This window comes from Protomyctophum parallelum (assembly GCF_964188405.1).
Source record: "Protomyctophum parallelum genome assembly, chromosome: 17".
Classification (NCBI taxonomy): domain Eukaryota; kingdom Metazoa; phylum Chordata; class Actinopteri; order Myctophiformes; family Myctophidae; genus Protomyctophum; species Protomyctophum parallelum.
The window spans coordinates 47314429-47341664 of record NC_139719.1 but is presented as its reverse complement, the minus strand read 5'-3'; the positions used below and the strand labels follow the sequence as shown (position 1 = coordinate 47341664).

Here is a 27236-nt window from a genome sequence, read left to right as displayed (position 1 = left end):
CGGTGGCCGCGATGCTGAAACTAGACTGAGAACAACACATGATACTGGGTTAGGACCAGTCCAACACCACCCCTAAACTAGACTCAAAACAACACATGATACTGGGTTAGGACCAGTCCATCACCACCCCTAAACTAGACTGAAAACAACACATGATACTGGGTTAGGATCAGTCCATCACCACCCCTAAACTAGACTGAAAACAACACATGATACTGGGTTAGGATCAGTCCATCACCACCCCTAAACTAGACTGAAAACAACACATGATACTGGGTTAGGATCAGTCCATCACCACCCCTAAACTAGACTCAAAACAACACATGATACTGGGTTAGGATCAGTCCATCACCACCCCTAAACTAGACTCAAAACAACACATGATACTGGGTTAGGACCAGTCCATCACCACCCCTAAACTAGACTGAAAACAACACATGATACTGGGTTAGGATCAGTCCATCACCACCCCTAAACTAGACTGAAAACAACACATGATACTGGGTTAGGACCAGTCCATCACCACCCCTAAACTAGACTGAAAACAACACATGATACTGGGTTAGGACCAGTCCATCACCACCCCTAAACTAGACTGAAAACAACACATGATACTGGGTTAGGACCAGTCCATCACCACCCCTAAACTAGACTGAAAACAACACATGATACTGGGTTAGGATCAGTCCATCACCACCCCTAAACTAGACTGAAAACAACACATGATACTGGGTTAGGACCAGTCCATCACCACCCCTAAACTAGACTGAAAACAACACATGATACTGGGTTAGGATCAGTCCATCACCACCCCTAAACTAGACTGAAAACAACACATGATACTGGGTTAGGATCAGTCCATCACCACCCCTAAACTAGACTGAAAACAACACATGATACTGGGTTAGGATCAGTCCATCACCACCCCTAAACTAGACTGAAAACAACACATGATACTGGGTTAGGACCAGTCCATCACCACCCCTAAACTAGACTGAAAACAACACATGATACTGGGTTAGGACCAGTCCATCACCACCCCTAAACTAGACTGAAAACAACACATGATACTGGGTTAGGACCAGTCCATCACCACCCCTAAACTAGACTCAAAACAACACATGATACTGGGTTAGGACCAGTCCATCACCACCCCTAAACTAGACTGAAAACAACACATGATACTGGGTTAGGACCAGTCCATCACCACCCCTAAACTAGACTGAAAACAACACATGATACTGGGTTAGGATCAGTCCATCACCACCCCTAAACTAGACTGAAAACAACACATGATACTGGGTTAGGATCAGTCCAACACCACCCCGGTGGCCGCGATGCAGAAACTAGACTGATTTACAACAAGATTAAAACATTTAAATTGAAACAGTGTAAACTAGACTGAAGGAAAACAAGATGAAAAATCAAATCAACTCCAAATGATTCCCGAGCAGAGACGGGTCAGAGACAGTCAGAGACAGTCAGAGATGGTCAGAGACAGTCAGAGACAGTCAGAGACAGTCAGAGACAGTCAGAGACAGAGACAGATCTTTCTGACAGAGACAGGTCTTTCCCCTGGTCTCAACCTTCTGCCAGGAGAAGGTCTCTGGGTTGAATTTCCACACATCACTGAAGGTCCAGCTCCAGTTCCAGATATTATATATCTCTGTTGTCGAGCAAGAGGAAACAAAAATCACACTCGTGTGAAGTGAGGGGCGCCCACTGTATTCATATCAGCCACATGAAGTCTTATGTTGTCATTTAGTGCCCTAAACAAAGATGAATCATCACTTTACCCCAAATACAGCTCTAGTGGAGTCTTTGACAATTATTTTCGTTTATTTATTCTTTTTTTGTCCTTCTAATAATTATGGAAACAACAGCTATCTCCAAAATTGGAGTTAGGTGGTTTGACGGACAGCTTGATGATCCAATGGAGTTAGGAGGTTTAGCCAGAAGCATTTTATTTATTGTTTTATTTTATCTTAATATATTTCTCTCTCACATGGTATTTGGATGAGGCTGAACCTTGCCCTTTTTCCCTTTAATATTTCATATATTTAACTTCAACGTTATAATGGAAGTCAATGGCAGTCGGATCGGAATGAAACTATGCCCAAATATGGAGTAATTATGTCACAGATACATCATAGTGACATCACAGATTGGTCACATGAAGTCTGAGATACACATGAGGCCACGCCCTCATTGGACCCTGTCATAGGTTTGTTTTTATTTGTTGCTGTTGTTGTTAGTCATGGATTCCAGCTCCCACCTGATGTCGTGTGTGAGTTCTGATTGGTCCAGATCGTGCTGAATAACTGCTAGCTTGCATAATGTCTTGAGACTAGGAGTTAAGTCTAACATGAACAGGTCATCAGCTGTGTTGTATCCTCCAAAGAGGATGATACGATCTCCCACAATGCAACAGCACATCCTATACATCCTAGCGGGGCCTTTCCCCTTGGGCTCAACCTTCTTCCAGGAGAAGGTCTCTGGACTGGATTTCCATAGGTCATTGAAGGTCTGTTTTCCATTGGCGCCAGCAAATATGTACAGCTCTCCATTGTAGGTAAATGCTGAATGACCACAGCGTCCTTCTGGTATAAGTTGTGCAGAAGGTGTGCTCAGCCAGAGGTCGGTCTCTGTGTCAAACACTCTGATGGTGTTGAGGTACCGACCCACCATACAGCCCCCAAATACAAACATCTTTGTCCCGATGATGGTAGCAGAGTGACTGTTTGAAACAGGAGTTGGACTTCCTCTGGTGTTAATTAAAGACCAGACCATTGTGCTGGTGTCCAACTTGTACATGTTATTAGTGTATCCAGTCAGCTGGGTCCATCCTCCATGGATAAACATGACCTTCCCCAAAACACAGGCTGAGTGGCCCCACCTCGCCTCTGGAACGGTTCCAGAAACCTTGGGCCGGAACCATCCGTGGGTGTCCACATCAAATCCATAAAGAACGTTGCAGTACTTCTCTGTGTCATATTTATAACCTCCCCAGATATAGATATCTTCCATCAGAACAGCTTTGTGGTAGCAGCGATTTGTCGGAACCTCAAGGATACATTCTGCTCTAAATGTTGTCACTGGCGTCAACTTCCTCCAGCGTAAAGGCACTGTGTTGAAGACGTGAACATCAATCTGATCATTTCTGTCCTTCCTGAACCCTCCAAATGAGTAGACTTTGTCTCCCACGGCAACAGCAGCTTGACCGTCGTTATGAGGCCCTCTGTTCACATGCAGCGTCCAGCAGAACATTTCTCACAGCAGATCCTCCAGGGTTTAAATTAGCTTATTCCAGTGTCGTGTAACAGAATGGTGTCCTGTTGTGTGCTCTAACACTTATATTGGTTCAGTGGCACAAACGTCACGCAAGGTTTGACCAATCCACAAAGCTGATGGGTTGGGCTGGCCAATCAAGGAAGTTGATGACTGTTGATGTCCCTAATATGGACAGGCTCTACACAACAGACAGACAGGCTCTACAAAGCAGACAGACAGGCTCTATACAGCAGACAGACAGGCTCTATACAGCAGACAGACAGGCTCTACACAGCAGACAGACAGGCTCTACACAGCAGACAGACAGGCTCTACACAGCAGACAGACATTCAGGGGTCAAAATGGACCCTTACAGGTCTGTAACCCTGAGATATATTGTGCTGGTCTCCTAGTTTTTAAAGGTTTTATTTACGCATTTATTTGCATTTTTTACCCGGTGCTAATTGCCTACGCAACGTAAGACGTCATCTGGCTGATATAAATACAGTGGGCGCCCCTCAGTTCACACAAGTGTGATTTATTTATAATATATCTCTTTTGGCGAGCACTAAAACAAAATCACACTTGTGTGAAGTGAGAGGTGCCCACTGTATTTATTTCAGCCACATGACGTCTTACGTCGCCCTTTAGTGCCCGAAACAAACATTATCCCATTCTGACCGGGCACCCATTTTGGTGTCGGCATCATGTTATGCTTTAGCTATTTAAAAATAGCAGATCTACAAGCTCATATCGCGCCACCGAGTGGCGCGATACGAGCTTGTAGGTCTGCTATTTTTTTTAAATCGAAGAGCGACTGACATTTTTAGAATCTGATCTCAGGTCAGAATGGGTTCATCAGACCAGTGTGTGTCCAGTGGAAACCTCGTATGAATCTGATCTCAGGTCAGAATGGGTTAAAGTCCATAGACTTGGCTGGCAAACTTTTTACATCACAAGTGCTCTAAACAAACATTACAAATCCCATAGACTTGGCTTCCATATGATGTCATCTTCAAACACCATGCATTGGAGGGGTTTGGGCCCATAAAAAAACCCCCCCAAAAAAAACAAGTTTTTTAGAGCTGGGACTCGATTACATTTTTTTATCTAATTAATCAGAGGCTTTGCGATTAATTAATCTAGATTAATCGCATTTTAATCGCATATCATTATTTGACCCGAGAACGGGTGAAAAAAATAGTGCGATTAAAATGCGTTAATTTTCTTAATGCATTAATTTTTCTGTAGTTAATTAATCGTAATAAATCGCAATTAGTCCCGGCCCTAAAGTTTTTAGAACAACACAATATTGCCTCATCTAAGTTGGTATGGTGACTTTACACATTGTCGGATACTTGAATGTATGTGTCCTTATATTACCATCACTTCACCACAATACAGCTCTAGTGGAGTTGGGAGGTCCATTAATACATTTAACTTCAATGTTAATAATGGAAGTCAATGGAAGACGTTGGGCTGAAACCATATGCCCAAATATGGAGTCATTATGGCATAGAGGAGGACCCTAGGCAGGAAGAACACCTCCAGGTCCTAGAGACCTCCATGTGTCTGCTATCCCCCCAAGAACACACACACACCACAGTCCTAGAGACCTCTCAGTGTCTGCTATCCCCCCAAAGAACACACACACCAGTCCTAGAGACCTCCATGTGTCTGCTATCCCCCCAAGAACACACACACACCACAGTCCTAGAGACCTCTCAGTGTCTGCTATCCCCCCAAAGAACACACACACCACAGTCCTAGAGACCTCTCAGTGTCTGCTATCCCACAAGAACACACAAGGCAGAGAGTTACAGTTCCAGATATTATATACGGTATCTCTGTTGTCGAGCAAGGAAAGATAAATCACACTTGTGTGAAGTGAGGGGCGCCCACTGTATATACATCCTGACAGTTTTCTGAAAAAGCTATGTTTCTGTGTCAGTCGTTCTTCGATTTTTCAAAAATAGCAGACCTACAAGCTTGTAGATCTGCTATTTTTCAATAGCTAAAGCATAACGTAATGCTAACACCAAAAAGGGGTTCCCGCCTAAAATGAGTTATTTTGACAGCCCGAGTTTAATTAGTTCAACTTACTTTAGCTCCTCCCACTGATTGGACAGCCAGGAATCCAGTTCCCTGGGGTGTGATTGGTCCTGTAGAGATCACATGACCACATATACATTAGACACGTACAACACGCTTCACAGTGCATGTGCTGGGGGGGTGTATTATAATTAAAGGTGTGCTGGGGGGTGTATTATAATTAAAGGTGTGCTGGGGGGGTGTATTATAATTAAAGGTGTGCTGGGGGGTGTATTATAATTAAAGGTGTGCTGGGGGGGTGTATTATAATTAAAGGTGTGCTGGGGGGTGTATTATAATTAAAGGTGTGCTGGGGGGGTGTATTATAATTAAAGGTGTGCTGGGGGGTGTATTATAATTAAAGGTGTGCTGGGGGGTGTATTATAATTAAAGGTGTGCTGGGGGGGTGTATTATAATTAAAGGTGTGCTGGGGGGTGTATTATAATTAAAGGTGTGCTGGGGGGTGTATTATAATTAAAGGTGTGCTGGGGGGGTGTATTATAATTAAAGGTGTGCTGGGGGGTGTATTATAATTAAAGGTGTGCTGGGGGGGTGTATTATAATTAAAGGTGTGCTGGGGGGTGTATTATAATTAAAGGTGTGCTGGGGGGTGTATTATAATTAAAGGTGTGCTGGGGGGTGTATTATAATTAAAGGTGTGCTGGGGGGGTGTATTATAATTAAAGGTGTGCTGGGGGGGTGTATTATAATTAAAGGTGTGCTGGGGGTGTATTATAATTAAAGGTGTGCTGGGGGGGTGTATTATAATTAAAGGTGTGCTGGGGGGGTGTATTATAATTAAAGGTGTGCTGGGGGGGTGTATTATAAGTAAAGGTGTGCTGGGGGGTGTATTATAATTAAAGGTGTGCTGGGGGGTGTATTATAATTAAAGGTGTGCTGGGGGGTGTATTATAATTAAAGGTGTGCTGGGGGGGTGTATTATAATTAAAGGTGTGCTGGGGGGTGTATTATAATTAAAGGTGTGCTGGGGGGTGTATTATAATTAAAGGTGTGCTGGGGGGTGTATTATAATTAAAGGTGTGCTGGGGGGTGTATTATAATTAAAGGTGTGCTGGGGGGTGTATTATAATTAAAGGTGTGCTGGGGGGTGTATTATAATTAAAGGTGTGCTGGGGGGGTGTATTATAATTAAAGGTGTGCTGGGGGGTGTATTATAATTAAAGGTGTGCTGGGGGGTGTATTATAATTAAAGGTGTGCTGGGGGGGTGTATTATAATTAAAGGTGTGCTGGGGGGTGTATTATAATTAAAGGTGTGCTGGGGGGGTGTATTATAATTAAAGGTGTGCTGGGGGGTGTATTATAATTAAAGGTGTGCTGGGGGGTGTATTATAATTAAAGGTGTGCTGGGGGGTGTATTATAATTAAAGGTGTGCTGGGGGGGTGTATTATAATTAAAGGTGTGCTGGGGGGTGTATTATAATTAAAGGTGTGCTGGGGGGTGTATTATAATTAACGGTGTGCTGGGGGGTGTATTATAATTAAAGGTGTGCTGGGGGGGGGTGTATTATAATTAAAGGTGTGCTGGGGGGGTGTATTATAATTAAAGGTGTGCTGGGGGGGTGTATTATAATTAAAGGTGTGCTGGGGGGTGTATTATAATTAAAGGTGTGCTGGGGGGGTGTATTATAATTAAAGGTGTGCTGGGGGGTGTATTATAATTAAAGGTGTGCTGGGGGGGTGTATTATAATTAAAGGTGTGCTGGGGGGTGTATTATAATTAAAGGTGTGCTGGGGGGTGTATTATAATTAAAGGTGTGCTGGGGGGTGTATTATAATTAACGGTGTGCTGGGGGGTGTATTATAATTAAAGGTGTGCTGGGGGGGGTGTATTATAATTAAAGGTGTGCTGGGGGGGTGTATTATAATTAAAGGTGTGCTGGGGGGGTGTATTATAATTAAAGGTGTGCTGGGGGGTGTATTATAATTAAAGGTGTGCTGGGGGGGTGTATTATAATTAAAGGTGTGCTGGGGGGTGTATTATAATTAAAGGTGTGCTGGGGGGTGTATTATAATTAAAGGTGTGCTGGGGGGTGTATTGTAATTAAAGGTGTGCTGGGGGGTGTATTATAATTAAAGGTGTGCTGGGGGGTGTATTGTAATTAAAGGTGTGCTGGGGGGTGTATTATAATTAAAGGTGTGCTGGGGGGTGTATTATAATTAAAGGTGTGCTGGGGGGTGTATTATAATTAAAGGTGTGCTGGGGCTGGGGGGTGTATTATAATTAAAGGTGTGCTGGGGGGGTGTATTATAAATAAAGGTGTGCTGGGGCTGGGGGGTGTATTATAATTAAAGGTGTGCTGGGGGGTGTATTATAATTAAAGGTGTGCTGGGGGGTGTATTATAATTAAAGGTGTTCTGGGGGGGTGTATTATAATTAAAGGTGTGCTGGGGGGTGTATTATAATTAAAGGTGTGCTGGGGGTGTATTATAATTAAAGGTGTGCTGGGGGGTGTATTATAATTAAAGGTGTGCTGGGGGGGGTGTATTATAATTAAAGGTGTGCTGGGGGGTGTATTATAATTAAAGGTGTGCTGGGGGGTGTATTATAATTAAAGGTGTGCTGGGGGGGTGTATTATAATTAAAGGTGTGCTGGGGGGTGTATTATAATTAAAGGTGTGCTGGGGGGTGTATTATAATTAAAGGTGTGCTGGGGGGGTGTATTATAATTAAAGGTGTGCTGGGGGGTGTATTATAATTAAAGGTGTGCTGGGGGGTGTATTATAATTAAAGGTGTGCTGGGGGGGTGTATTATAATTAAAGGTGTGCTGGGGGGTGTATTATAATTAAAGGTGTGCTGGGGGGTGTATTATAATTAAAGGTGTGCTGGGGGGTGTATTATAATTAAAGGTGTGCTGGGGGGTGTATTATAATTAAAGGTGTGCTGGGGGGTGTATTATAATTAAAGGTGTGCTGGGGGGTGTATTATAATTAAAGGTGTGCTGGGGGGGTGTATTATAATTAAAGGTGTGCTGGGGGGTGTATTATAATTAAAGGTGTGCTGGGGGGTGTATTATAATTAAAGGTGTGCTGGGGGGTGTATTATAATTAAAGGTGTGCTGGGGGGGTGTATTATAATTAAAGGTGTGCTGGGGGGTGTATTATAATTAAAGGTGTGCTGGGGGGTGTATTATAATTAAAGGTGTGCTGGGGGGTGTATTATAATTAAAGGTGTGCTGGGGGGTGTATTATAATAAAAGGTGTAAATGTTACCCCAGATGGACGCTCCACAGTGCATGTGCTGAGGGGTGTATTATAATTAAAGGTGTAAATGTTACCCCAGATGGACGCTCCACAGTGCATGTGCTGGGGGGTGTATTTGAGCAGGCGGTGTCTCCCGTTGTGGTCCTGGATGTGGAACAGGGGGAGGGTCTGGAAGCGTCTCCACCCTAAAGAAACCACCAGAGGGTCTCGGGTCTTCAGGATGCGACCGTGCCAACGGTGCTTCTTTAACCGCATCTGTCGGGAGAAAAAACATCTTTATTTCACATACTTTCACATTACCTGTAGATGCCCCTGGTTTATTAAGGTACTAATATTACCTGTAGATACCCCTGGTTCATTAGGGTACTAATATTACCTGTAGATACCCCTGGTTCATTAGGGTACTAATATTACCTGTAGATACCCCTGGTTCATTAAGGTACTAATATTACCTGTAGATGCCCCTGGTTCATTAAGGTACTAATATTACCTGTAGATACCCCTGGTTCATTAGGGTACTAATATTACCTGTAGATACCCCCTGGTTCATTAGGGTACTAATATTACCTGTAGATACCCCTGGTTCATTAAGGTACTAATATTACCTGTAGATACCCCCTGGTTCATTAGGGTACTAATATTACCTGTAGATACCCCTGGTTCATTAAGGTACTAATATTACCTGTAGATGCCCCTGGTTCATTAAGGTACTAATATTACCTGTAGATGCCCCTGGTTCATTAAGGTACTAATATTACCTGTAGATACCCCCTGGTTCATTAGGGTACTAATATTACCTGTAGATACCCCTGGTTCATTAAGGTACTAATATTACCTGTAGATACCCCTGGTTCATTAAGGTACTAATATTACCTGTAGATGCCCCTGGTTTATTAAGGTACTAATATTACCTGTAGATGCCCCTGGTTCATTAAGGTACTAATATTACCTGTAGATGCCCCTGGTTCATTAAGGTACTAATATTACCTGTAGATACCCCTGGTTCATTAAGGTACTAATATTACCTGTAGATACCCCTGGTTCATTAGGGTACTAATATTACCTGTAGATACCCCTGGTTCATTAAGGTACTAATATTACCTGTAGATGCCCCTGGTTCATTAAGGTACTAATATTACCTGTAGATGCCCCTGGTTCATTAAGGTACTAATATTACCTGTAGATACCCCTGGTTCATTAGGGTACTAATATTACCTGTAGATACCCCTGGTTCATTAGGGTACTAATATTACCTGTAGATACCCCTGGTTCATTAAGGTACTAATATTACCTGTAGATACCCCTGGTTCATTAGGGTACTAATATTACCTGTAGATACCCCTGGTTCATTAAGGTACTAATATTACCTGTAGATACCCCTGGTTCATTAAGGTACTAATATTACCTGTAGATGCCCCTGGTTCATTAAGGTACTAATATTACCTGTAGATGCCCCTGGTTCATTAGGGTACTAATATTACCTGTAGATACCCCTGGTTCATTAGGGTACTAATATTACCTGTAGATACCCCTGGTTCATTAGGGTACTAATATTACCTGTAGATACCCCTGGTTCATTAGGGTACTAATATTACCTGTAGATACCCCTGGTTCATTAAGGTACTAATATTACCTGTAGATACCCCTGGTTCATTAAGGTACTAATATTACCTGTAGATACCCCTGGTTCATTAAGGTAGTAATATTACCTGTAGATACCCCTGGTTCATTAAGGTACTAATATTACCTGTAGATACCCCTGGTTCATTAGGGTACTAATATTACCTGTAGATACCCCTGGTTCATTAGGGTACTAATATTACCTGTAGATACCCCTGGTTCATTAGGGTACTAATATTACCTGTAGATACCCCTGGTTCATTAAGGTACTAATATTACCTGTAGATACCCCTGGTTTATTAAGGTACTAATATTACCTGTAGATACCCCTGGTTTATTAGGGTACTAATATTACCTGTAGATACCCCTGGTTCATTAAGGTAGTAATATTACCTGTAGATACCCCTGGTTCATTAAGGTACTAATATTACCTGTAGATACCCCTGGTTTATTAAGGTACTAATATTACCTGTAGATACCCCTGGTTCATTAAGGTACTAATATTACCTGTAGATACCCCTGGTTCATTAGGGTACTAATATTACCTGTAGATGCCCCTGGTTCATTAAGGTACTAATATTACCTGTAGATACCCCTGGTTCATTAAGGTACTAATATTACCTGTAGATACCCCTGGTTCATTAGGGTACTAATATTACCTGTAGATGCCCCTGGTTCATTAAGGTACTAATATTACCTGTAGATACCCCTGGTTTATTAAGGTACTAATATTACCTGTAGATACCCCTGGTTCATTAGGGTACTAATATTACCTGTAGATACCCCCTGGTTCATTAAGGTACTAATATTACCTGTAGATACCCCTGGTTCATTAAGGTAGTAATATTACCTGTAGATGCCCCTGGTTCATTAAGGTACTAATATTACCTGTAGATACCCCTGGTTCATTAGGGTACTAATATTACCTGTAGATACCCCTGGTTCATTAAGGTACTAATATTACCTGTAGATACCCCTGGTTCATTAGGGTACTAATATTACCTGTAGATACCCCCTGGTTCATTAAGGTACTAATATTACCTGTAGATACCCCTGGTTCATTAGGGTACTAATATTACCTGTAGATACCCCTGGTTCATTAAGGTACTAATATTACCTGTAGATACCCCTGGTTCATTAGGGTACTAATATTACCTGTAGATACCCCTGGTTCATTAAGGTACTAATATTACCTGTAGATACCCCTGGTTCATTAGGGTACTAATATTACCTGTAGATGCCCCTGGTTCATTAAGGTACTAATATTACCTGTAGATACCCCTGGTTCATTAGGGTACTAATATTACCTGTAGATACCCCTGGTTCATTAAGGTACTAATATTACCTGTAGATACCCCTGGTTCATTAGGGTACTAATATTACCTGTAGATACCCCTGGTTCATTAAGGTACTAATATTACCTGTAGATACCCCTGGTTCATTAAGGTACTAATATTACCTGTAGATACCCCTGGTTCATTAAGGTACTAATATTACCTGTAGATACCCCTGGTTCATTAGGGTACTAATATTACCTGTAGATACCCCTGGTTCATTAAGGTACTAATATTACCTGTAGATACCCCTGGTTCATTAGGGTACTAATATTACCTGTAGATACCCCTGGTTCATTAGGGTACTAATATTACCTGTAGATACCCCTGGTTCATTAGGGTACTAATATTACCTGTAGATACCCCTGGTTCATTAGGGTACTAATATTACCTGTAGATGCCCCTGGTTCATTAAGGTACTAATATTACCTGTAGATACCCCCTGGTTCATTAAGGTACTAATATTACCTGTAGATACCCCTGGTTCATTAAGGTACTAATATTACCTGTAGATACCCCCTGGTTCATTAAGGTACTAATATTACCTGTAGATACCCCTGGTTCATTAGGGTACTAATATTACCTGTAGATACCCCTGGTTCATTAGGGTACTAATATTACCTGTAGATACCCCTGGTTCATTAAGGTACTAATATTACCTGTAGATACCCCCTGGTTCATTAAGGTACTAATATTACCTGTAGATACCCCTGGTTCATTAGGGTACTAATATTACCTGTAGATACCCCTGGTTCATTAAGGTACTAATATTACCTGTAGATACCCCTGGTTCATTAAGGTACTAATATTACCTGTAGATACCCCTGGTTCATTAAGGTACTAATATTACCTGTAGATACCCCTGGTTCATTAAGGTACTAATATTACCTGTAGATACCCCTGGTTCATTAGGGTACTAATATTACCTGTAGATACCCCTGGTTCATTAGGGTACTAATATTACCTGTAGATACCCCTGGTTCATTAGGGTACTAATATTACCTGTAGATACCCCTGGTTCATTAGGGTACTAATATTACCTGTAGATACCCCCTGGTTCATTAAGGTACTAATATTACCTGTAGATACCCCTGGTTTATTAAGGTACTAATATTACCTGTAGATACCCCTGGTTCATTAAGGTACTAATATTACCTGTAGATACCCCTGGTTCATTAGGGTACTAATATTACCTGTAGATACCCCCTGGTTCATTAGGGTACTAATATTACCTGTAGATACCCCCTGGTTCATTAGGGTACTAATATTACCTGTAGATACCCCCTGGTTCATTAGGGTACTAATATTACCTGTAGATACCCCTGGTTCATTAGGGTACTAATATTACCTGTAGATACCCCTGGTTCATTAAGGTACTAATATTACCTGTAGATGCCCCTGGTTCATTAAGGTACTAATATTACCTGTAGATACCCCTGGTTCATTAAGGTACTAATATTACCTGTAGATACCCCCTGGTTCATTAAGGTACTAATATTACCTGTAGATACCCCTGGTTCATTAGGGTACTAATATTACCTGTAGATGCCCCTGGTTCATTAAGGTACTAATATTACCTGTAGATACCCCTGGTTCATTAGGGTACTAATATTACCTGTAGATGCCCCTGGTTCATTAAGGTACTAATATTACCTGTAGATACCCCCTGGTTCATTAAGGTACTAATATTACCTGTAGATACCCCTGGTTCATTAAGGTACTAATATTACCTGTAGATACCCCCTGGTTCATTAAGGTACTAATATTACCTGTAGATACCCCTGGTTCATTAGGGTACTAATATTACCTGTAGATACCCCTGGTTCATTAGGGTACTAATATTACCTGTAGATACCCCTGGTTCATTAAGGTACTAATATTACCTGTAGATACCCCTGGTTCATTAGGGTACTAATATTACCTGTAGATACCCCTGGTTCATTAAGGTACTAATATTACCTGTAGATACCCCTGGTTCATTAAGGTACTAATATTACCTGTAGATACCCCTGGTTCATTAAGGTACTAATATTACCTGTAGATACCCCTGGTTCATTAAGGTACTAATATTACCTGTAGATACCCCTGGTTCATTAGGGTACTAATATTACCTGTAGATACCCCTGGTTCATTAGGGTACTAATATTACCTGTAGATACCCCTGGTTCATTAGGGTACTAATATTACCTGTAGATACCCCTGGTTCATTAGGGTACTAATATTACCTGTAGATACCCCCTGGTTCATTAAGGTACTAATATTACCTGTAGATACCCCTGGTTTATTAAGGTACTAATATTACCTGTAGATACCCCTGGTTCATTAAGGTACTAATATTACCTGTAGATACCCCTGGTTCATTAGGGTACTAATATTACCTGTAGATACCCCCTGGTTCATTAGGGTACTAATATTACCTGTAGATACCCCCTGGTTCATTAGGGTACTAATATTACCTGTAGATACCCCCTGGTTCATTAGGGTACTAATATTACCTGTAGATACCCCTGGTTCATTAGGGTACTAATATTACCTGTAGATACCCCTGGTTCATTAAGGTACTAATATTACCTGTAGATGCCCCTGGTTCATTAAGGTACTAATATTACCTGTAGATACCCCTGGTTCATTAAGGTACTAATATTACCTGTAGATACCCCCTGGTTCATTAAGGTACTAATATTACCTGTAGATACCCCTGGTTCATTAGGGTACTAATATTACCTGTAGATACCCCTGGTTCATTAAGGTACTAATATTACCTGTAGATGCCCCTGGTTCATTAGGGTACTAATATTACCTGTAGATACCCCTGGTTCATTAGGGTACTAATATTACCTGTAGATACCCCTGGTTCATTAAGGTACTAATATTACCTGTAGATGCCCCTGGTTCATTAGGGTACTAATATTACCTGTAGATGCCCTTGGTTTATTAAGGTACTAATATTACCTGTAGATACCCCTGGTTCATTAAGGTACTAATATTACCTGTAGATACCCCTGGTTCATTAGGGTACTAATATTACCTGTAGATACCCCTGGTTCATTAGGGTACTAATATTACCTGTAGATACCCCTGGTTCATTAGGGTACTAATATTACCTGTAGATACCCCTGGTTCATTAGGGTACTAATATTACCTGTAGATGCCCCTGGTTCATTAAGGTACTAATATTACCTGTAGATACCCCTGGTTCATTAAGGTACTAATATTACCTGTAGATGCCCCTGGTTCATTAAGGTACTAATATTACCTGTAGATACCCCTGGTTCATTAGGGTACTAATATTACCTGTAGATACCCCTGGTTCATTAGGGTACTAATATTACCTGTAGATACCCCTGGTTCATTAAGGTACTAATATTACCTGTAGATACCCCCTGGTTCATTAAGGTACTAATATTACCTGTAGATACCCCTGGTTCATTAGGGTACTAATATTACCTGTAGATACCCCTGGTTCATTAAGGTACTAATATTACCTGTAGATACCCCCTGGTTCATTAAGGTACTAATATTACCTGTAGATACCCCTGGTTCATTAGGGTACTAATATTACCTGTAGATACCCCTGGTTCATTAGGGTACTAATATTACCTGTAGATACCCCTGGTTTATTAATGTACTAATATTACCTGTAGATACCCCTGGTTCATTAAGGTACTAATATTACCTGTAGATACCCCCTGGTTCATTAAGGTACTAATATTACCTGTAGATACCCCCTGGTTCATTAGGGTACTAATATTACCTGTAGATACCCCCTGGTTCATTAAGGTACTAATATTACCTGTAGATACCCCTGGTTCATTAAGGTACTAATATTACCTGTAGATACCCCTGGTTCATTAAGGTACTAATATTACCTGTAGATACCCCTGGTTCATTAGGGTACTAATATTACCTGTAGATACCCCTGGTTCATTAAGGTACTAATATTACCTGTAGATACCCCTGGTTCATTAGGGTACTAATATTACCTGTAGATACCCCTGGTTCATTAAGGTACTAATATTACCTGTAGATGCCCCTGGTTCATTAGGGTACTAATATTACCTGTAGATACCCCTGGTTCATTAGGGTACTAATATTACCTGTAGATACCCCTGGTTCATTAGGGTACTAATATTACCTGTAGATACCCCTGGTTCATTAGGGTACTAATATTACCTGTAGATACCCCTGGTTCATTAAGGTACTAATATTACCTGTAGATACCCCTGGTTCATTAGGGTACTAATATTACCTGTAGATACCCCTGGTTCATTAAGGTACTAATATTACCTGTAGATACCCCTGGTTCATTAGGGTACTAATATTACCTGTAGATACCCCTGGTTCATTAAGGTACTAATATTACCTGTAGATACCCCTGGTTCATTAGGGTACTAATATTACCTGTAGATACCCCTGGTTCATTAGGGTACTAATATTACCTGTAGATACCCCTGGTTCATTAGGGTACTAATATTACCTGTAGATACCCCTGGTTCATTAAGGTACTAATATTACCTGTAGATACCCCCCAGGGTCCCTAACCCACCAAGGGTCCCCTCTGTAGGGGACAACCCTCCCAGGAAAACAGGGTAATGAGTTAGGTAGGGTTAGGGGTAGGTATAGGGGTAGGATAGGGTAGGGGTAGTTATAGAGGTATATATTACCTGTAGGTACCCCACGGTGCCCTCATTAGGGGACAACCCCCCCAGTATAACGGGGTAATGAGTTAGGGTAGTTTAGGGGTAGTTAGGGGTATGTATAGGGGTAGTTAGGGGTAGGATAGGGTAGGGTTAGGGGTAGTTACGGGTATATATTACCTGTAGGTACCCCACGGTGCCCTCATTAGGGGACAACCCCCCCAGGATAACGGGGTAATGAGTTAGGGGTAGTTTAGGGGTAGTTAGGGGTATGTATAGGGGTAGTTAGGGGTAGGATAGGATAGGGTAGGGTTAGGGGTAGGTATAGGGGTATATATTACCTGTAGGTACCCCACGGTGCCCTCATTAGGGGACAACCCCCCCAGGATAACGGGGTAATGAGTTAGGGGTAGTTTAGGGGTAGTTAGGGGTATGTATAGGGGTAGTTAGGGGTAGGATAGGATAGGGTAGGGTTAGGGGTAGGTATAGGGGTATATATTACCTGTAGGTACCCCACGGTGCCCTCATTAGGGGACAACCCCCCCAGGATAACGGGGTAATGGGGGTCAAAGTTGGTGATGAACTCACAGGGCAGAGCAGGGATCTCTACACGCACGTACATACCTGGAAGTAATATAAATATATATTACATATTACTATGTAACTACATACTACATACCTGGAAGTAATATAAATATATATTACATATTACATTACATTACACACAGCAGGGATCTCTACACGCACGTACATACCTGGAAGTAATATAAATATATATTACATATTACTATGTAACTACATACTACATACCTGGAAGTAATATAAATATATATTACATATTACATTACATTACACACAGCAGGGATCTCTACACGCACGTACATACCTGGAAGTAATATAAATATATATTACATATTACTATGTAACTACATACTACATACCTGGAAGTAATATAAATATATATTACATATTACATTACATTACATTACACACAGCAGGGATCTCTACACGCACGTACATACCTGTTATTACATTATTGCATTACATTTATAATACATGCCTGCCCTGGAAGTATCAACATATTGCATTATTAAATATCTTACATAATTAAATATGGCATTACATAATTACATTATTGAATTAAATGAATAATACTTGCCTGGACGAAAGCCCTCATACTGAACTCTGATGTCATCATCCAGCGCCTCGAACTCTGCTCTGTTTAACTACAACACACACGACATGATGTCATCACCCAGCGCCTCCAACTGTTTAAAACTACAACATGATGTCATCACCCAGCGCCTCCAACTGTTCAAAACTACAACAGGATGTCATCACCCAGCGCCTCCAACTGTTTAAAACTACAACATGATGTCATCACCCAGCGCCTCCAACTGTTCAAAACTACAACAGGATGTCATCACCCAGCGCCTCCAACTGTTTAAAACTACAACATGTCATCACCCAGTGCCTCCAACTGTTTAAAACTACAACATGATGTCATCACCCAGCGCCTCCAACTGTTTAAAACTACATGATGTCATCACCCAGCGCCTCCTACTGTTTAAAACTACATGATGTCATCACATCATGATGTCACACATCCAACTTTTTAAAACTACATGATGTCATCACCTAGCGCTTCCTACTGTTTAAAACTACAACATGATGTAATCTCCATAGATATATTTAAAAGAAAAAGATGCAGTTGGTTGGAGCGACCTCATTGGCCGCTGCAGTTCATTGGAGCGACCTCATTGGCCGCTGCAGTTTGGTTATATTAGTTACCTCAGCCTGTTTGTGTCTATACAGTATATTAATATATAGTAATATAGTAACCGTGGTTATATTAGTTACCTCAGGGTTATAGTAACCATGGTTATATTAGTTACCTCAGCCTGTTTGTGTCTATACAGTATATTAATATATAGTAATATAGTAACCGTGGTTATATTAGTTACCTCAGGGTTATAGTAACCATGGTTATATTAGTTACCTCAGCCTGTTTGTGTCTATACAGTATATTAATATATAGTAATATAGTAACCGTGGTTATATTAGTTACCTCAGGGTTATAGTAACCATGGTTATATTAGTTACCTCAGCCTGTTTGTGTCTATACAGTATATTAATATATATTAAGCATCACTCCCAATCTTCCGCCGTAGCCTGAAAACCCACCTTTTCAGACTCCATCATGGCCCATAGCACTTACCCTAACCCCTTAGATAGAATTTCTGTTGGCTTAGATAGCATTTGACTTAGACTTATAGCATGTTATGTAGACAGCACTATAATTGTATTGTATATAGTCATAGCACGCCATAGTACATATGTATAGCATAGTAGTGAATATGTATAGTTTATTATGTATAGTGTATGTATAGTTTCATCATATAGATATTCCACTGTTACCTTCTTAGCTTACGCATGTTTCATGATAAATGCTTTTATGTGATGTATTCCCATGCTTTTGTTCTTGCCTAAATGTAAGTCGCTCTGGATTAAGAGCGTCTACTAAATGCCTAAATTGTAAATTGTAAATTGTAATATAGTAACCGTGGTTATATTAGTTACCTCAGGGTTATAGTAACCATGGTTATATTAGTTACCTCAGCCTGTTTGTGCATCTCCTCCTTCAGATCATCAAAGTAAGTGGCGTCAGGGTCGTCGTACTCTGAGTTGAATCTCTCCTTCATCCTCCTCTTCTTCTCCAGGCGTTTATTCTTCATCACTTCATCATCGTCCAGTTTCACCTTCGGCTCCTCTTCCTCACCTTCACCCTCTTCCTCTTCCTCCTGAAACATGGTAAATGGTAAATGGCATTAACCCATTCTGACCGGGCACCCATTTTGGTGTCGGCATCATGTTATGCTTTAGCTATTTAAAAATAGCAGATCTACAAGCTCATATCGCGCCACCGAGTGGCGCGATACGAGCTTGTAGGTCTGCTATTTTTTGAAAAATCGAAGAGCGACTGACATTTTTAGAATCTGATCTCAGGTCAGAATGGGTTCATCAGACCAGTGTGTGTCCGGCGGAAACCTCGTATGAATCTGATCTCAGGTCAGAATGGGTTAACATAAAATTCGATTATTCGATTATTCGACTAGCAAAACGGTAGTCGACACTGTAAATCAAAAATCAAGTAATCGTTAATATTATTATTATTATTTTATTTTTTTGCTTTTCTACAGCAGACATGCAGCTCTGTTGTTTTGTTGGTAGTTCTCCAACTTCAGTACTAATCAATTCCTGGCTGATTGTTTTCATATCATATACAAGCCTACTGTACGCGTGTAGGTGCGGTGGGCGGTGGCCCCGGCAGCATTCATACTGTACGCGTGTAGGTGCGGTGGGCGGTGGCCCCGGCAGCATTCATACTGTACGCGTGTAGGTGCGGTGGGCGGTGGCCCCGGCAGCATTCAAGACAGATTTTCAAAAAGCATGCCTCATAATCATAATCATTCTTATTATTATGCCTCATAGGCTCATACACTCAATGGGGACTACAGTGTGTAAATACTTCTACTATTGGTGAGTTTATTACTGTAGTTTGGAGACGTGTCGTCCGGTACAGTAAAGTATAGCAGGAGTTCCTCCTCACTCTGCCCAATATTATCCACAGTTTGGTGACAGTCAAACTACAGTAGCTCTTGCCGTGATTTCATGTTTATTTTTCTTATTCCTCTTTCTTCATGCTTATCCAACAAAAGTGCAGGCGTGTGGCATTGTTAAAAACAAACGGCTATGCCGCGCGATCATAGTTATAATAGTCGCGATGGAGTGAAGTAGTTGATCATCTGATTCATGGCCTGCTAGCTAGCGAACATAGTATGTAGGGCTGACCCCAAAAAATCGATTAATCGACGTTCAATCGATACGCACGGGAATCGATTTTTAAATTTTGAATCGAATAGTCATTTTTAAAAAAGCGGCCGCTTTTGGTCCGCGAGACGGCCCCATTTGGTCCGCGAGCCATGCTTGCGCCTAAAATCTCGACTTTTATCGACGCGCCATTGCGCTGAGAACCTTGTGGAGCCTGGCGGTGTAGGCTACATTATACTTGTGAGGACCTGCTTGGATTCACATGGTGAGTGCGCGCACCGAAAATTCAAAGATCTGCAATCTCATGCGCTGCGTTGTGCATAGGCTGAGTATAATGGCACGAATTAAACTAGGTCTATAGATTTATTTTGGTGATGCGGAGAATTGATTTTGCCGTTGCCAGCGATATCTTTTATTTTTTCTTGTCTGAAGACTGACCTGTTCCATCACTGTGAACTCCCATGCAGCAGAGCAGCTCCTACAGACCCAGACCAAAACACCTTTTCTCTTTGGCATTTAATTGCAGCTGATCGTATTATTGTAATTATGTAGCCTATTTGCCTGTGTTTTTTCTTTTAATTATGTTTTTTTTTGTGCGCCGATGGTGATGCTCCACTTGTTTCAGCCTGTAGGCCTACAGCACTTTGGTCAGCTTTTATTGTTTTAAATGTGCTATATAAATAAAGTTTGATTTAGGCCTATATTGGAGCAGGTGCTGGCAAATAACTAATTACTGTAATGCCATGCACTGAAGTTGCGCAAATGTCAACTCAATTAGCAAGCGGAGCTGCTCTCATGCGCTCTGCACTGTCCGCAGCACAATGACTGCAGATCTCTTCTTAAAGTTTACTTATTATGGTTTACTTTCAACCATAAACCATAATATGATTGACAAACCTTGGATTATAATTCTTCATCGACCAACAGCGCATGCAGCATGACTATGAGGTTTAACTATGTGGGATTTCTCCATCGGCATCGCATGTCGATAAAAATGGGATTTCACTAGTGGCATTATTCAGGCAATACTCAACAGATTGTTATAATTCCAAGTGATCTGTGAAGTTTATATATTTTTCCCATACGCACACTCACAGTCACTCAAGTGTCAGGCTTGAAGAGTTCATTCATGTTACCGTTCGTTTACAATTGACAATTGAGTTTGGATTATATATATTTTTATTTGATGGAGAGGTACGGTAATGCCTGTTTCAGGCGCTGTTTAATTGTTAAATAAAAGACCAATCCAATATGCGCTCCTCTCTATCTTCTGCAGCTATGTCGCTGTTTTATTTTAAGCCTATAGTTCATGGGTCAGCCCTAAAGGCTTATCGTTTAAAATAAATGATACCAATCCAAGCATGCCTTTCTCTCCGCTATAGCATTGTTTAAACCAAAGAGTCACTGCTCGCCTCGCATCGCGCCTCGCATCGCGCACCCCCCCCCCCCGTTGGGTTTCGAAGCGTCGAAGATCGAAACAAATTTATATCGAAGCGTCGATCATCAAAAACGTAATCGAAGGTCAGCCCTACTAGTATGTAATGCACAACCGCTCCTTCTAAAGACCAAAGGAACTGTGGTTGCATCGTTCTTCCTCCTCCTCCCCCCCGCTCCATTCTCCACTCTGTGTGTTCTGGGAACAACGTAACATGCTATGCTGCGCCGTAGAAAGGTCTTGCGCATCAAAAATTGCAGATCTACAAGCTCACAACGCGTCCATCCGTGAGTCATTGTGGACTTGTAACTTTGACTTGAAACAGCTGATGTGAATTTCGGCCAATCAGAGCGGCATTCAGAGTAATCTAGTAAGATAGTGGCGACACTAGCATTGACTCCCATTGTAACAATGGAATGCGGACGTTCTCAATGTGTGGAACTATAGCCCATAGCACCCCGCTTTGTCTCAATGGGATAGTTCCAATGTGTGGAACTATAGCCCATAGCACCCCGCTTTGTCTCAATGGGACAGTTCCAATGTGTGGAACTATAGCCCACAGCACCCCGCTTTGTCTCAATGGGATAGTTCCAATGTGTGGAACTATAGCCCATAGGCACCCCGCTTTGTCTCAATGGGATAGTTCCAATGTGTGGAACTATAGCCCACAGCACCCCGCTTTGTCTCAATGGGATAGTTCCAATGTGTGGAACTATAGCCCATAGCACCCCGCTTTGTCTCAATGGGATAGTTCCAATGTGTGGAACTATAGCCCATAGCACCCCGCTTTGTCTCAATGGGATAGTTCCAATGTGTGGAACTATAGCCCACAGCACCCCGCTTTGTCTCAATGGGATAGTTCCAATGTGTGGAACTATAGCCCATAGCACCCCGCTTTGTCTCAATGGGATAGTTCCAATGTGTGGAACTATAGCTCATAGCACCCCGCTTTGTCTCAATGGGATAGTTCCAATGTGTGGAACTATAGCCCTGTGTGCGTGTGTGTGTTACCTTGTGTTGATCTGCTTCCTGATGAACCTCTCCTGTTTCCAAGTCCTCAAAGTCTCCATAGAGCTCTTCTGCACACACACACACACACACACACACACACACACACACACACACACACACACACACACACACACACACACACACACACACACACACACACACACACACACACACACACACACACACACACACACACACACACAAAACGATTGTCTATTGAAAAAGATTCTGGATTCAATACTACAATACAATAACAGCTGTGCTGATCTGAAGTGACTAGAACTGACTACAGTAACTTGAACATGACTGAAGACATGATGTTTACTGTGATTAGAGTAAGCTTACAGTACATTTCATATCACAAACACCATGTAGTGAAAACTGTAACTGTGTAAGCAGAATCTTTTTTTTCGGGGGGGGGGGGGGAATTATGAATCGATTTTGAATCGTTCATAACGGGAATTGTAGACACCCCCTACTGGCCAGCGTTCCCAAGGTGCGCTATAAATGGCTGGGCGTTGGCCACGCTCAGTCTCTCTCTCTCTCTTTTGGCGGCACCACTTTAGTTTTGTCTTTGGTTTGCACCATTCAACACCCCCACACTACATTTAGCACACATACATACACTCACCTACGCTACTGATTTCACTGATTGACACACCCCATATCATGTTGAAGCTTTAACCCATTCCATGTAGAAGACATTTTTATAATCTGATCTCAGGTCAGAATGGGTTACGTTACTTTTATTGTAAATACATATTGTGTGTTGTGTGTCTTCCTCCTTTTGTCATGGCCTAAGAGGACAATTCATTATGTTGATCTGACCTCAGACCAAACAGCGCCACCCGGAGGAATAATATACTAACTCACCATCTTCTTTCAGCAGAGTCGCAGCATCATGACCTTCTTCCCATTTCCCTGTTACGAAACAGTCCCTGATGGAGTCTAACACCTGGAATATAATAAATATAATATAACTATAAAACATTAAACAGTCCCTGATGGAGTCTAACACCTGGAATATAATAAATATAATATAACTATAAAACATTAAACAGTCCCTGATGGAGTCTAACACCTGGAATATAATAAATATAATATAACTATAAAACATTAAACAGTCCCTGATGGAGTCTAACACCTGGAATATAATAAATATAATAGAACTATAAAACATTAAACAATCCCTGATGGAGTCTAACACCTGGAATATAATAAATATAATATAACTATAAAACATTAAACAGTCCCTGATGGAGTCTAACACCTGGAATATAATAAATATAATATAACTATAAAACATTAAACAGTCCCTGATGGAGTCTAACACCTGGAATATAATAAATATAATAGAACTATAAAACATTAAACAGTCCCTGATGGAGTCTAACACCTGGAATATAATAAATATAATATAACTATAAAACATTAAACAGTCCCTGGTGGAGTCTAACACCTGGAATATAATAAATATAATATAACTATAAAACATTAAACAGTCCCTGATGGAGTCTAACACCTGGAATATAATAAATATAATAGAACTATAAAACATTAAACAGTCCCTGATGGAGTCTAACACCTGGAATATAATAAATATAATATAACTATAAAACATTAAACAGTCCCTGATGGAGTCTAACAACTGGAATATAATAAATATAATAGAACTATAAAACATTAAACAATCCCTGATGGAGTCTAACACCTGGAATATAATAAATATAATAGAACTATAAAACATTAAACAGTCCCTGATGGAGTCTAACACCTGGAATATAATAAATATAATAGAACTATAAAACATTAAACAGTCCCTGATGGAGTCTAACACCTGGAATATAATAAATATAATAGAACTATAAAACATTAAACAGTCCCTGATGGAGTCTAACACCTGGAATATAATAAATATAATATAACTATAAAACATTAAACAGTCCCTGATGGAGTCTAACACCTGGAATATAATAAATATAATAGAACTATAAAACATTAAACAATCCCTGATGGAGTCTAACACCTGGAATATACAAATGTCCAACTTCTGCCATAAACACATTTCATGCTTGTAGATCTACTGTTTGATGCCTTTGACGTTGAGTCCTGAAAGGTCACAGTTTTGGACACATTTCCAGACCTATAATAACAATCATTCAGCTCAACAATGAGACTCTAAAGGCTCATTCATAGTCTGGATTTACGGTGGTGGGGTGACCACCGAACTACAGCATGACGTCACTGAGGTGACCACCGAACTACAACATGACGTCACTGAGGTGACCACCGAACTACAACATGACGTCACTGAGTTGACCACCGAACTACAACATGACGTCACTGAGCCGCGGTGAAGAGCAAACCACCGCCACCGCCCCAGCCCTTCTCTCTGTTTTTACTCACCACCGCTCAACGTTATTTCAGCTCCGGTGGTCAGCTCACCACCGGAGTGGTGGTCACCTCACCACCGAAAATCCAGACTATGAATAGGCCTTTACTCCTAATATGTACAACAGTACCCAAAGAAAGGCAGTGTAGCAACAATAAAGCATAGAATAATCAATGCTAGAATTATATCCCAAATTTCGTGCAATTTTCTAGGATCACCTTAGGATAGATCACGCTGCACGCTGAGTTTGTAGATCTGTTATTGTAGATCTGTTATTAGGCTGCGATCTCGTTCAATGAAAAACTACTGTGTCCTGTAATCAGGGTATCATTGGGGTTAAATGTACCTCTTCTAGATCCCAGTCGTTGGAGGAGTCTGATTGGCAGCGAGACGTGTCGGGGGCGTCGACTCTCTGCTTCTGGGTCCTATCAGGACGACTCACCCTGAACAGCCCCCCCAACTCTTCATCCTCACCACCGTCACCCTCCTCATCCTCACAGGCTGCCACTGAAGAGACGCAACGTGATTAGTTTAATTACTTGCGCAAGCAGAGCGCGCAAGTAATAGTTTCGCCCGCTCGTATGCACCGTCCCAGCCAACACGCCACTTTTGATGCGTATGCACCGTCCCAGCAAATTGTGCCTGATTTGCTGGGACCAGATTACATGGTGTGTATATGTATGACTAGCTCTCAATGATGACGTAAGAAATATGTGGATTAAAGGACCCAATGCCAGAGTGTAATTGGTTTTCGATGGTGACGTAATGACGATATGTTTTAGTGTTGGGAGGATTAAAGGTAATGCTCCTGTGTATACATGTATGTAATCTGGCACCACTGCCGTATCAGGCACAATTTGCTGGGACGGTGCATACGCATCAAAAGTGAGTTTATAACGGTCAAAAGTACTTGCGCGCTCTGCTTGCGCACTAGTTGGCCATTTATGGCCTACTAGTGTGCAACAAGCAAGTATGCACTCGACAGAGTGCAGTTCTAGTTAACAATGTGATTAGTTTAATTAACAATGTGATAAGTTTATGTGATTAGTTTAATTAACACCTTAAGGGCCCAGGGTTATTTAATCCATTAATAAAATGTGCCCATCGTTTATAGCGCCCGGACCACTTTTACCGACGGACCGGATGTTGTTGTGAATGTGTGTGTAGCCGCTAACAATAGACCACAACACTATGGATGCCATCGACAACAACGGGATAAAATCTAATGAGACTATAGCGACTGGACCGCGGTGGGCCGTCTAACACAGGATGTTTTTTCATAATTAGACGGGATGATTTAGATCACGAGTTATTAACATTTTAAGATTTCCGTTGTCGTCGGCTAAACAGGCAACATTTATATTCCACTGTCACATCTAAAGTCTCTGTAGAAGAGTTTATATTCCACTGTCACATCTAAAGTCTCTAGAAGTGTTTATATTCCACTGTCACATCTAAAGTCTCTGTAGAAGAGTTTATATTCTACTGTCACGTCTAAAGTCTAGAAGTGTTTATATTCTACTGTCACATCTAAAGTCTCTGTAGAAGAGTTTATATTCTACTGTCACATCTAAAGTCTAGAAGTGTTTATATTCCACTGTCACATCTAAAGTCTCTGTAGAAGTGTTTATATTCCACTGTCACATCTAAAGTCTCTAGAAGTGTTTATATTCCACTGTCACATCTAAAGTCTCTGTAGAAGTGTTTATATTCCACTGTCACATCTAAAGTCTCTGTAGAAGTGTTTATATTCCACTGTCACATCTAAAGTCTCTAGAAGTGTTTATATTCCACTGTCACATCTAAAGTCTCTAGAAGTGTTTATATTCCACTGTCACATCTAAAGTCTCTAGAAGTGTTTATATTCCACTGTCACATCTAAAGTCTCTGTAGAAGTGTTTATATTCCACTGTCACATCTAAAGTCTAGAAGTGTTTATATTCCACTGTCACATCTAAAGTCTCTAGAAGTGTTTATATTCCACTGTCACATCTAAAGTCTCTGTAGAAGTGTTTATATTCCACTGTCACATCTAAAGTCTCTGTAGAAGAGTTTATATTCCACTGTCACATCTAAAGTCTCTGTAGAAGAGTTTATATTCCACTGTCACATCTAAAGTCTCTGTAGAAGTGTTTATATCCCACTGTCACATCTAAAGTCTCTAGAAGTGTTTATATTCCACTGTCACATCTAATGTCTCTCTAGAAGTGTTTATATTCCACTGTCACATCTAAAGTCTCTAGAAGTGTTTATATTCCACTGTCACATCTAAAGTCTCTAGAAGTGTTTATATTCCACTGTCACATCTAAAGTCTCTAGAAGTGTTTATATTCCACTGTCACATCTAAAGTCTCTGTAGAAGTGTTTATATTCCACTGTCACATCTAAAG

The 27236-nt window shown here is 41.0% G+C and overlaps 1 protein-coding gene across 1 annotated transcript in view; it reads right to left on the bottom strand.

Moving 5' to 3' along the window:
- Positions 1–27236, bottom strand: part of bms1 (BMS1 ribosome biogenesis factor) — a 77281-nt gene that overhangs the window by 11388 nt on the left and 38657 nt on the right. Inside the window, exons 15-22 of the mRNA XM_083787687.1 lie at positions 25193–25353; positions 23328–23409; positions 22455–22522; positions 18793–18978; positions 17337–17403; positions 16680–16801; positions 8661–8841; positions 5374–5432 (exon numbers count right to left, since the gene is read on the bottom strand). Of these exons, the coding sequence (XP_083643813.1) occupies positions 5374–5432; positions 8661–8841; positions 16680–16801; positions 17337–17403; positions 18793–18978; positions 22455–22522; positions 23328–23409; positions 25193–25353 (926 nt within the window). The remainder of the gene's footprint in view (positions 1–5373; positions 5433–8660; positions 8842–16679; positions 16802–17336; positions 17404–18792; positions 18979–22454; positions 22523–23327; positions 23410–25192; positions 25354–27236) is intronic.